Here is an 11,176-nt window from a genome sequence, read left to right as displayed (position 1 = left end):
AAGTATTTGATTAAAATAAATTAAAAATTAAGTATTTAAATAAAATATAGTAGCTAATTTAAGAGGGTAGTTGAAGTCAGTGGCGTAGCCACATATATATATAAGTAATATGATATAGAAAATGATAAATAACATATTTTGGATATTTCTTAACATAACAAACTGCTATTTTTAAACACCCTTTAAGAAATTCCTGACACCGTCACTGATTGAAGTATTTCATTTTTTTTAATATAAAAAGTGACAATATAATTCTCATTATTTTACTAAAATATAAAAACTAGAGTGTGGTTTGAAATTCAAACATCCCCACACAAGACATCATGTCCCAAAAACATGGGGTGGGTGGAAATAATGAAATGTTATAGATTTTGGAAAAGACAAACTATAAGTGGCCCAAAACTAGAAAAAGATGGAAATTCTCATAAATAAAAATTTAACTATCCATAATAATTACATAAATTACATGTTATATATTATTTTAGGTCTTTTAGACAAACTTCATCTTATTCTCCTCATGCATAATTTGATAAAGATATAATATCTACCAGCAACATATTTGTCTTTTATGAGAGACAAAAATGTAAGACCAAAATGCTTCCTATTTCTTTCAATTTTTTTCTAAGTCAAATAGGGAAATAATCTAATACTTAAGATGGAATTTAAAAAAATAATTTTTTTGTGATAAAAAACTAAAAGTATATCAAAATATCTTTTAATTTTATAAATTTAAACATGTAATGTGAAAAATTAAAATTAAAGAATTATCGTAAAATTTTGAAAAAATATTCCTTTTTAAATGAATTAAAAAATATGATAAATAAATTAAAACAGACGTAACACTTTTTTTTCTTTCTTATTTTGATAACTTATAATGGAGACAATATTTTTTTAAAATTGAATAATTTTGTTTCCAAACTTTTTCTAATAATTCATATGATCTCATTTTATTTTTTACCCTTAAAATTTAAAGTCTTTTAAATTTAGTGTAAACATGGATTAATAAGTTTCTTCTAACTTAAAAAATAATCTACTTTTTTGTTATAGAAATGTCACTTTTTTATTGTTTTGCTTATAAGCACTGTCAAGGAGGACCCTCCATGTTTAATTAATTAAAAAAATACACTGTCTTCTGTCCCAACTACTATTTAATTTACCCTTTAATTTATTTATATTAAAAAAATAAAAATAAAAAGGGATAACGCACAAGTACTCTCTCAACTTATGCCTGAAATCTCACAGATACACTTATACTATACTAAGGTCTTATTATCTCTGAACTTATTTTATTAATAATATTTTACCCCTTTTCGGCCTATGTAACACTATTTTATGGGCCCAACACTGATTGAGAAGATACTTGTGCATTTTTCCAAATAAAAATATGGCAATCCTTCATCTCTACATTCTATATACAATGTTACTATAACATAATCAAACAATAAATAGTATTTTGAACAAAGATTTTAAAAAAAAAATATTTTGAACGAAGTTTTTTTTTTATTGTATATAAATATGAAAATGATTTTTGTCTTTTTTTGTTTTATTCTTTTCAGTTTTCCAATAATGATTTCTAAGTAGGTACATAGTACATATTGTTTTTTTCACTGCATTTTTGCATGTTTGACCACAAAAAATATTAATTATTTCAAATTATTTTTCATTGTACTTGAAAATTTTAAACAATTTAAAGTTAAATTTAAAATTTGACAAATAGCTTGATACTATATTTGTTTTCCACCTCATTTTCATAATTTTTATAAATTGTGTCTTTATTTTTTTTAGAAAAAATATAATGAAATAGAGAATTTCATTTTTAATTCTATTTAAAAATTTAAATTATTTTTTATGATCAAACGCCTACTAAATATCTCGAGCTGATAGATTCATAGCCATGAAAAATGCCCTAGCCGCTATATGGTAAAAGTGGACTTTTTATACTCATTCTTTTTTATTTTATCACGAAAGAAAAAAACAAAAAAATATAGTACAATACACGATACTAATCTGTTTCTCCTTTAATCAAAGATTTTGATTTTGATTCATATGTATGAATCTTGCATTTAAAAATTTAATTGGCGATAATAATTTTTTATTAGTTTGAATGTTATTTTTACCCTAAAAACATATATTTGAAGAGTACTACCATAAATGAATTCTATTCAATGCATATTTGAATTACTCGAATTTCAATATAAATAAAAAAAATACAACAAAATTTAAGATCACGCTTGATCATGAATTTTTTCACTTTTTTTTAGGTTGAACAAAAAAACGTGTTTGACCATACATTTATGAAACTCAACTTGAAGTTAAATATTGAAATTTTCAAGAATTTGAAAAAAACCTGAACTCTTTTCACTCTAAATTAAATTGCTTATAAAAAATTTATAAACAACCCCAATTTATATTTATATTTATGATTTACCAATCAGAATTATGGTTGAGCGATAAATGTTTTTTCATCTTTTAATCAAGAAATCTGAATTTCCTACTCGTTTATATATGGAATGACTTTTATTAATGAATATTTTATTCCGAATGTGAAACTTTTTAACTTAATAATTGAATATAATATTAATTTAAAATATTTTTTACTTTACGATAAAACATGATCAAACGACTTGACTTGGGTTGAATCAACCAAACACAAATTGAAGTCAATTCACCACATTTCACGATCCACATACCACCTTGTTGTTTTCCACTTCCTTTTCCCCGCCGCTCTCTCTCTCTCTCTGTACATTTTTTTTCACTTCGAATCTGCATTTGCACTTAAATTTCTCTTTTTTTACTCCCATTTTCTTCCATTTCCTCTATCAGAAAAATCTTTATCAATTCTTCTAATGAACTGTCTCTGTTTTTGTCACCAAAACTCTCTTTGAACTCAAGTCTTCCTGTTTTGCTACTACTATTTTCTAGTTATAGGTAGGTTTCTTTCAACTTCATTCTCTTAATTTGAACTTTTCCATACTTGGGGTTGTTATATTTTGTACAATCTTGGATTCATCCTCAAGCTTACTCTCATTTTTGTTACTAAAAACAAAATCAAGAACTCATTTTTCTGTTTCTTGATTGACCCATTTCTCCAACTTCTGTTGTTTTTAAGTACTTCTAATGATGGGTTCTTTCAGTTTTGGGTTTTTGTAGAAAGCATTGTTCTTTTTTGTTGTTTATGGGGAATGAGTACAAGAAGAGTAAAAATGAGAAATTGGGTTTTAATTGGAGTTTTAGTGACTGTTGGGCTGGTTTTTCTGAAATGTGATGCTTTGCCAGCTAATGAAGGTATATGCTTATCAATTTCATAAACTTGTTATGTTGCTTAGATCTTGATTTGATTGGTTTGTGAAGTTTAATTTGTGTGATTTAGGACAATGCAGGGAGTTATATGATGTTGTTTTGTAAATTAGTGACGGTTATTGTAAGTGGCAGAATGGTCTTGCTTACCTGATCCATTAAGATTCAGTCGTTTGTTGTTCTGAGTAGTAGAAAGAAAAAAAAAAGTATATGACGTTTATAAATACGCGATTGAGTATTGTAAGTTGCAGAGTGATTTTGCTTTTCTGATCCAATGAGTTTTAGCCAATTGTTGCTTTGAGTAGTAGAAAGAAAAACAAGTTATATGATGTTGTTTATAAATATGTGATGTGATATTGTAAGTGGTAGAGTGTCCTTGTTGCCCCGGTCCATTAAGATTCAACCATTTGTCGCTCTGATTCGTAGAAAGAAAAGAAAAAGTTATATGATGTTGTTTAGTAAAGATCTTGGCTTTTTTTGTGTTGAGATACTGTATTGATGAAATGCTAATGCAATGTAGTTGGTAGTTGATATTCATAACTGATATTAGGTTTCTGACTTGGGAGTAATTTGGTTTTGCACAGTTCATGCTCTAAATAACTTCAGGGAAGCTATATATGAAGATCCACATCTGGTATTCTCAAATTGGAATGCTGTAGATTCAGATCCTTGTGGATGGTCTGGAATTTTTTGCTCAATGGCACGAGATCATGTCATAAAAATGTGAGAAAAGCGCCTTCTGCATATGGCGTTTTCGTTTATGTTCTATCTGTTTGTTTGACTGATTTTTCTCAATTTGATGTGACTTATTTCATTACTTTTCGATACATGTTAGTAGCACAACTGAGCCTTCACTAATGCGTTTACAACGTCTCCTATGTAATTTTGCAGTAACATCTCTGGTGCTTCTTTGAAGGGTTTTATTTCGCCGAATTTGCATTTGATTTCTTATTTGGAAGAACTGTAAGCTATTACTTCCGTGAAAAACTTATACATGTAACTCCGGTGCGTAAAAGAATTGGTAAAAGCTTAATGCTATGTATTGGTGATGTGCAGGATATTGCATGGAAATGTACTGATTGGTACAATACCGAAGGAGATTGGCTTGTTGAAAAATTTAAAGGTCTTGGATTTGGGTTCTAATCAGCTCGCAGGACCAATTCCTCTCGAGCTTGGCAATTTGTCAAACATTATAAAGATGTCAGTGCAATTTGAGTGTTCATTGTTGTATGTGTACTTTCCTTTTTGACTTCCATGAAGCTTCCATCTCATCTAGTTTTGTTATGTCTCTGCAGAAACCTTCAATCCAATGGATTAACAGGTAAATTGCCCTCTGAGCTCGGTAAATTGATATACCTTCAGGAACTTCGTGTGGACAGAAATAAGCTCAAAGGACCACTGCCTGCCAGTAATGGCTCAAATTTTACATCCAGTGCTTATGGGATGTAAGTCGAATATGGACCAGTGCTATTTCTTCAATTCTATGCGTTCTTAATCTTTGGATTTGCTGTTCTGTAGGTTTTACAGTATCACATTGGTAGAAGATTTATTGTTGCAATGCTTTATAGATGCGGTTCACTAGATTTTCAATTTTGTACACTTTGAAGCTGCCTTTTTGTCTTTTTGAGGGAGGGGGTGGATATCTGAAACTTGAAATCATTTTTTTAAGCCGTTAACTATACCCTTACTAAATGATTCTCTCTAAAATGTAATGTTGCCAGGACTTAAGAGCATCATAGTAATCTCAATTAGCATATGATTTGCTGCAACATTGTTGGCTGCAGTTTGTCTGGACATTTACAGAGTCTTAAAATTGAAAGATTATGGCTAATGTTCAATCTTTCTTTCGTCTTGATTGATAGTGCTAGACTTCTGTTGACATGTATGTCTTTTGTACTTGAACTTGAGTTTAATACATTTGTTGTTCTCCTAGAAACTTCACAATTACTTAGTGTAATGAAATCTTAAAGAGTTCAACATGTATATTGAAAAGTCATCACTGACGTTTTCTGCAATATTCTGTATAGTTTTCTGGAAAAATCAGTAAAAGCCTCCTATGCTTGCTTGAACTTGTAATTGTTCTATATAGATCCCTTTAAGTTTTAACTCACAGTTGGTTTCTGAGTAATCATCTTTTATTTTTGCTTAGGAATGCCTCTGGTGCCAAACCTACTGGTCTTTGTCGTTTATCTCAACTGAGAGTTGCTGATTTCTCCTTCAACTTCTTCTTTGGTAGCATACCGAAGTGTCTGGATTACCTTTCAAAGTATAGTTCTAATTCTGATCCACAAGCATTTTTTATACTCTTTATTTCAGTTTCTGAGTGCCTATTATTTTGTTCTTTCTGTAGAACTAGCTTTCAAGGAAATTGCCTTCAAGCAAAAGATCCCAGGCAGCGTTCTACTGCTTTATGTGGTATGTGTAATCTGCTAGACAACTCTTACACTTTAGCAGAATCACTAAACAAGCCTTTGAATCTTTTATGCATACATAAGTGTGCAAAAATGCAAGCTGGTCATGCGTACTTTAGATTCTATATCCTAAAGGGGCTTCTGCAAATAAGTTTGCCCATTTCACTAACAGTCGCAGTTGAACAGATCAACTTTGAAATAATTGAATTGATTGTTGTAACTTTTGCATTATAGGAGGCACTCCACCTGCCAAAAGCAATCCAGCACAGAGCAATAATAAGCACCGGACTGTTGAAGGAAGAGCCAAACATAAGTCTGCTTCAAAACCTACCTGGCTTTTTGTGTTAGAACTGGTAACTGGAGTTATTGCAGGTTCTCTCTTCCTTGTGGCTATTCTGGCTGCCATTCAGAAGTGTAAGAACAGATCTTCAATTATCATCCCTTGGAAGAAATCAGCAAGTATGAAAGACCATTTGAAAGACCATATGGAAGTTTATGTAGGTGAGTACCATGCAATTTCAGTTAAGAATTGCCTTAAACAGTTGTATTACTTGATTCTTTATTGACTTGGGAAAAATGGTTTCCTTGGAAAACATTTTCCAGAAAATAATGGATTTCTTACTTATTTTGTTGTGTTCGGTGCACAAATAAACAACATCACCCTAATAGGATTTGTATATAATCTAGACAAATACTATGGCAGGTGGGGTAGGTAGGGGTCCTGGGTGGTGGCGATGGGGCTTACGGAGTGGGGAGTGGGGGGTGAAGATGAGGTGTGTTGGAGGGTGGGGAGGACACAATTGATGTGAAATACCACTTGTGGAACTCGTTTTTACTACCTCCATACTGAACACACCTTTAATTCTTTCTCATATAGGATCTGATTCTTCAATTTAGTACGACTAATGTTTCTGTTACTTCAGTTATCTTTACTATTATTGTTGTTTATAAGCAAACTAACTTGTCCTCATTCACATTTATGTCCTCCAACTTTGAGTGTGCACAAGTAGGCACCTAAACTTGTATAAAGTTGAACAAATAAACACACACATCCTACATGACATCCTATGTGACAATTTGTATCCTACGTGGTGTCCTATGTTTATTATGCCACATTGGACTCATGTGCCTACTTGTTCAACTTTATACAAGTTTAAGTGTTTGCTTGTGCACATCCAAAGTTAAATGACATAAGTATGAAATGAGGCCAAGTTAAAGAGCACCTAATGTATTATGCCTTCTTTTCTATGATATTTTTACAATAACTTCTTTATTCTTGTATTTTTCAAAACCTGTTTTGGAAAACATTTTTTCTTGAACCGAGGGTCTGTCGGAAACAACTTTTCTACCTCCACAAAGGTAGGTTTAATGTCTGCATACACCTCACCCTCCTCCGACCCCACTTGTGAGGTCACACAGAGTATACAATCACAAGTTCAGAAGCATTAATTGTAATTTGAATTTCTATTGGTAACAAATGTTTATTTGTCAGATACTGAGATGCTAAAGGACGTTGTAAGATATAGCAGACAAGAACTTGAGGTAGCTTGTGAAGATTTCAGCAACATTATTGGATCCTCACCAGACAGCTTGGTCTATAAAGGAACTGTGAAAGGCGGACCTGAATTAGCTGTAATTTCCATTTGTGTCAAAGAAGAGCAGTGGAACACCTATTTAGAGGTTTATTTTCAGAAAGAGGTGAAGCCTGTTGTCTCCTTAAAATACATGGCTACTGCTGAGCTCTGTCCGCAATAAAAATTTCATCTTTACTGCAATGCTCTAACCTGTATGGCTTACAAACTCAGGTAGCAGAATTGGCCAGAATAAATCACGAGAACACTGCAAAACTTCTAGGTTACTGCAGAGAGAGCAGTCCCTTCACAAGGATGTTGGTGTTCGAGTATGCATCTAACGGGACTTTATATGAACACCTCCATTGTGAGTGGGAAAAACTATTTTCTTACACATTTGCTTACTGTATGTTTTAGAAGCTGAAATCCAAACTCTTTGAACTTATCACAGATGGAGAAGGATGCCAACTTTCTTGGACGCGGCGAATGAAAATAGTTCTTGGCATCGCTAAAGGACTGAAATATCTCCATTCAGAACTTGATCCGCCATTCACTATATCAGAACTGAATTCAAATGCTGTATATCTCACAGAAGATTTTTCTCCCAAGGTAAGCGAAAGATTTCAGTATTACTGCTGCAAAACCAATTCGCTGTTAAACTTTCTGGTTAATCTTACTGTCAGTTATGCTCATCCATAAGACAATTTTAGTTTACTCTCCACGGTTTCTGCTCATTTTGTCTTTGAACTTGCCGAGTTTCCTTACAAACAATTTGGGCTTACATTTTTCCATTTTTGTTTCCTTCAAGCTCAACCCTTTGTGCCTTTTAACCCGAGTAATAAAAAGCTGATTTTCCATATCCTTTTCTCTCAGTTTAATTTATCTGTTGCAGCTTGTTGATTTTGAAAGTTGGAAAACAACATTTGCCAGATCAGAAAAGAACTCGGGTGCTATCAGTGGTGAAGGAACAATGTGTGTCCTTCCAAATTCTCTACAGAGCCGTCATCTTGACATGCAGGGTAACATCTATGCATTTGGAGTACTACTGCTTGAAATAATCAGCGGAAGACCTCCATATTGCAAAGACAAAGGGTGCTTAGTAGATTGGGTAAGCATTTCTTTCCATGTGAGAAGTTTTTGTATATGATAAAACTCTAAATGTAGAACGCAGACTCGTGCTTTATGGAATCTCAAGTTGACTTTGATATGGCAGGCCAAAGAATTCCTTGAATTGCCAGAGGTATTGCCATATGTTGTAGATCCCGAGTTGAAACATTTCAGATACGAAGACCTTAAAGTGATATCTGAAGTGGTCAATCTCTGTATCTGCCCAAATTCGAGTAGCAGGACTTCGATGAAAGATTTGTGTGCTATGCTGGAGATCGATATTGACACATCCATAACTGCAGAGCTCAAGGCATCGTCTTTAGCATGGGCTGAGCTTGCACTCTCATCCTAACCGCCAAAGCTAACCGTATACATACATACATACATATATCATAGGTGTCTAGTACATTTTCAATCCTTTTTGTTATTTTCTTTGTAATCTCTTGATCCATTCTCCTTTCTAATATTTTGGAGTTATGGTAAGTTCATGCAAATTTTGCATGCTGGTAGAAAGTATTATGTAGAGTTCAAAAGTTGCTAGTTTTGATCCTTTGTATACAAACTGGAACTACAATGACTTGAGTGTTAAATAGTGAATGAAAGTCCATTTAGCAATTGTCCTTCTTCTTGGTTGTCGAAGCACAAGTTATAATGTCACTACTCAAAAAATTTCAGCTTACGAATTATATATCAAAAGACTTGAAATATTGAGAAGATTTTATATCTAAAATTTAGGATTGTTTAGAGGTGATTTTAAATTGATTGAGATTAAATCATGATCGTATATTTATGTATAATCAGTGTTTGAGTTAAACTATGTTAAGTTTTTTGAGTATATCATAATGTATAGATAAGCTATATTGTATAAGTCAATATATATTTTCTATGAATTTTGACAAGCTATATTGTATAATCAATGTATATTTATTATGATTTTAGACTATTTCTTTTAAGTAAATAAAATATGACTATATTAATTGTTAACTAATTACTTTATTATATATATATTTGAAAGTAGAGTCCTGAGCCAAAAGGGTAAAAAAAATTGCCAAAAATTCTAAAAGAGCACAATAGATTTTTTTAATCAAAAAGGCAAAAAAAAGTTGCCAAAAATTCTAAAAGAGCATAATATATTTTTTTAAAATCAAAAGGGCAATAGTCCGTTGAAGCTAAAAATCGCTGCCATAGCAGCATTTTCACAATTTTTTTTGTTTATTTTGTTTTCATGAAAATCGTTGCTTTGGTAGCTTTTTTATTAAGCCTTTTTTTTTTGAAATCGCTAGGGAGCGTTTTACTTAAATTTTCTTTCTAAAAAAGAGGCAGTGTTTTACATTAAAAAAATTAGAAAATGTAGCGTTTACTTTTTTTAAAAAATTTGCTGCCTTAGTAGCGGGTTTTCCTTTTTTAAATCGTGTTTTACTAAAAAATAAATAAATAATAATAAAAAATTCCCCCTCCAAATAAAAATAAATAAATTTCAGGCTCAGAATTTTTTTTGAAAATAAATTAAGTACAGCGAATGCAAAAAAAATAAAAAATAAAAAATAATAATTAATCAAAACGCCGTTAGGACATTTGATTTCTTTTTCTTTTTTTTGTTTTTTTTTTAAATAAAAGCTGCCAAAGCAGCGATTTTCATGAGAATTTTTTTTTAAATGCTGCTATGGCAGTGATATTAGGGGAAAAAGATTATTTTTTTTTGAAAAAAATAGCTGCTTGAACAACGATTTTTAATTTAAACGGAGTAAATGACATTCATATCTGTCAGAGAGTAACCTTTTTTATTCCATATTTTTTTACTTTGTTTTGTAATTATTTTTAAATACTCTCAAAATTTAGTGGGAAATTAAATCCTATTCCTAAAGAAAGTAGGAGAAATAAATAAAATAGGAGAAATAAATAAAGTAGGAGAATTAATTATCTTTTTTTTAAAGAAAACCTAAAATCATTCTATCTTCCTTTCAGTAAGTATTGACAAATCTCAAAATTGTTTGTGTTGAACAATGAGTTACCCTGATGATTACCTGTTAAATAGCGCCTATATTTATAAAAAAAGTAAAAAAATTAGTTATATACTCCAGATGATTCTCTAGCAGCAACTGAACTGATTGATGATCAAGAGGAGGATGCGATATTATTCAGATTTTTAAAAATAAGAATTTATCGTGTTGCTAAAACAGTAAATAATTTGACAGAAACTAAAGAAATTTATGTCATATGTCAAGAGGAAGTCGAGCACGAAGAGTCCATTGGGATTTCAGGGTGCGGACACGAATATCATACACATCTTATCAAACAATGGTTGCTGAGTAAAAAGATTGTCCATGTGTCGAGTTTCTTTTGCCCTGAGAACATAGCATACAGAAATTGTTTTATTATAAAATTCCGTTATCTTAAACTTAGTAAAACAATTAATTATCCTTTAAGTAGTGAATGTAACTAACTTTTGATCATTACAAAAACAATTTATTTCCTATTTCTAAATATTGTTAAGCGACTACAAATTGTCATATCATCTACATTTAGTTTATGCTTGTATTTCTTATAATGTTGGCAACTGAAAGCATGTATAATTACAAATTGAAATTAAGAACTTTTTAACATTCTCATATTTTGACTAATTTTTCCTAATATTTGGTATGATAAATTCATGACTAGAAATCTTTACACATACCATTCAGAATGGGAGGAAAATAATGAGTTTATAAGGTAAAACAAGTTCGCATGATACACACGCTTTTGGGTTCGATAATCGTGGCAGATATTATCAAGCCCAAGAGACAAATCCTT

The 11,176-nt window shown here is 31.3% G+C and overlaps 1 protein-coding gene across 2 annotated transcripts; it reads left to right on the top strand.

Moving 5' to 3' along the window:
• The first annotated feature begins 2,680 nt into the window (after positions 1 to 2,680).
• Positions 2,681 to 9,003, top strand: LOC107005506 (probable LRR receptor-like serine/threonine-protein kinase At1g63430). 2 transcript variants are annotated; one of them, XM_015204115.2, is made up of 13 exons: positions 2,681 to 3,285; positions 3,882 to 4,020; positions 4,189 to 4,260; positions 4,354 to 4,497; positions 4,593 to 4,742; positions 5,447 to 5,563; positions 5,648 to 5,712; positions 5,943 to 6,209; positions 7,201 to 7,406; positions 7,514 to 7,646; positions 7,731 to 7,888; positions 8,172 to 8,387; positions 8,493 to 9,003. In XM_015204115.2, exons 1-13 carry the CDS (start codon positions 3,183 to 3,185, stop codon positions 8,736 to 8,738), a joined length of 2,016 nt encoding a protein of 671 aa, XP_015059601.1. In that variant the 5' UTR covers positions 2,681 to 3,182; the 3' UTR covers positions 8,739 to 9,003. The 2 variants fall into 2 exon arrangements, with proteins under 2 accessions (XP_015059601.1, XP_027769100.1); XM_027913299.1 differs by having other exon boundaries at positions 2,682 to 2,928.
• The last annotated feature ends 2,173 nt before the right edge of the window (positions 9,004 to 11,176 follow it).

This window comes from Solanum pennellii, chromosome 12, assembly GCF_001406875.1.
Source record: "Solanum pennellii chromosome 12, SPENNV200".
Lineage (NCBI taxonomy): Eukaryota > Viridiplantae > Streptophyta > Magnoliopsida > Solanales > Solanaceae > Solanum > Solanum pennellii.
Note: the sequence above shows the minus strand (reverse complement) of the source record. Positions and strands in the feature narration are given on the sequence as shown.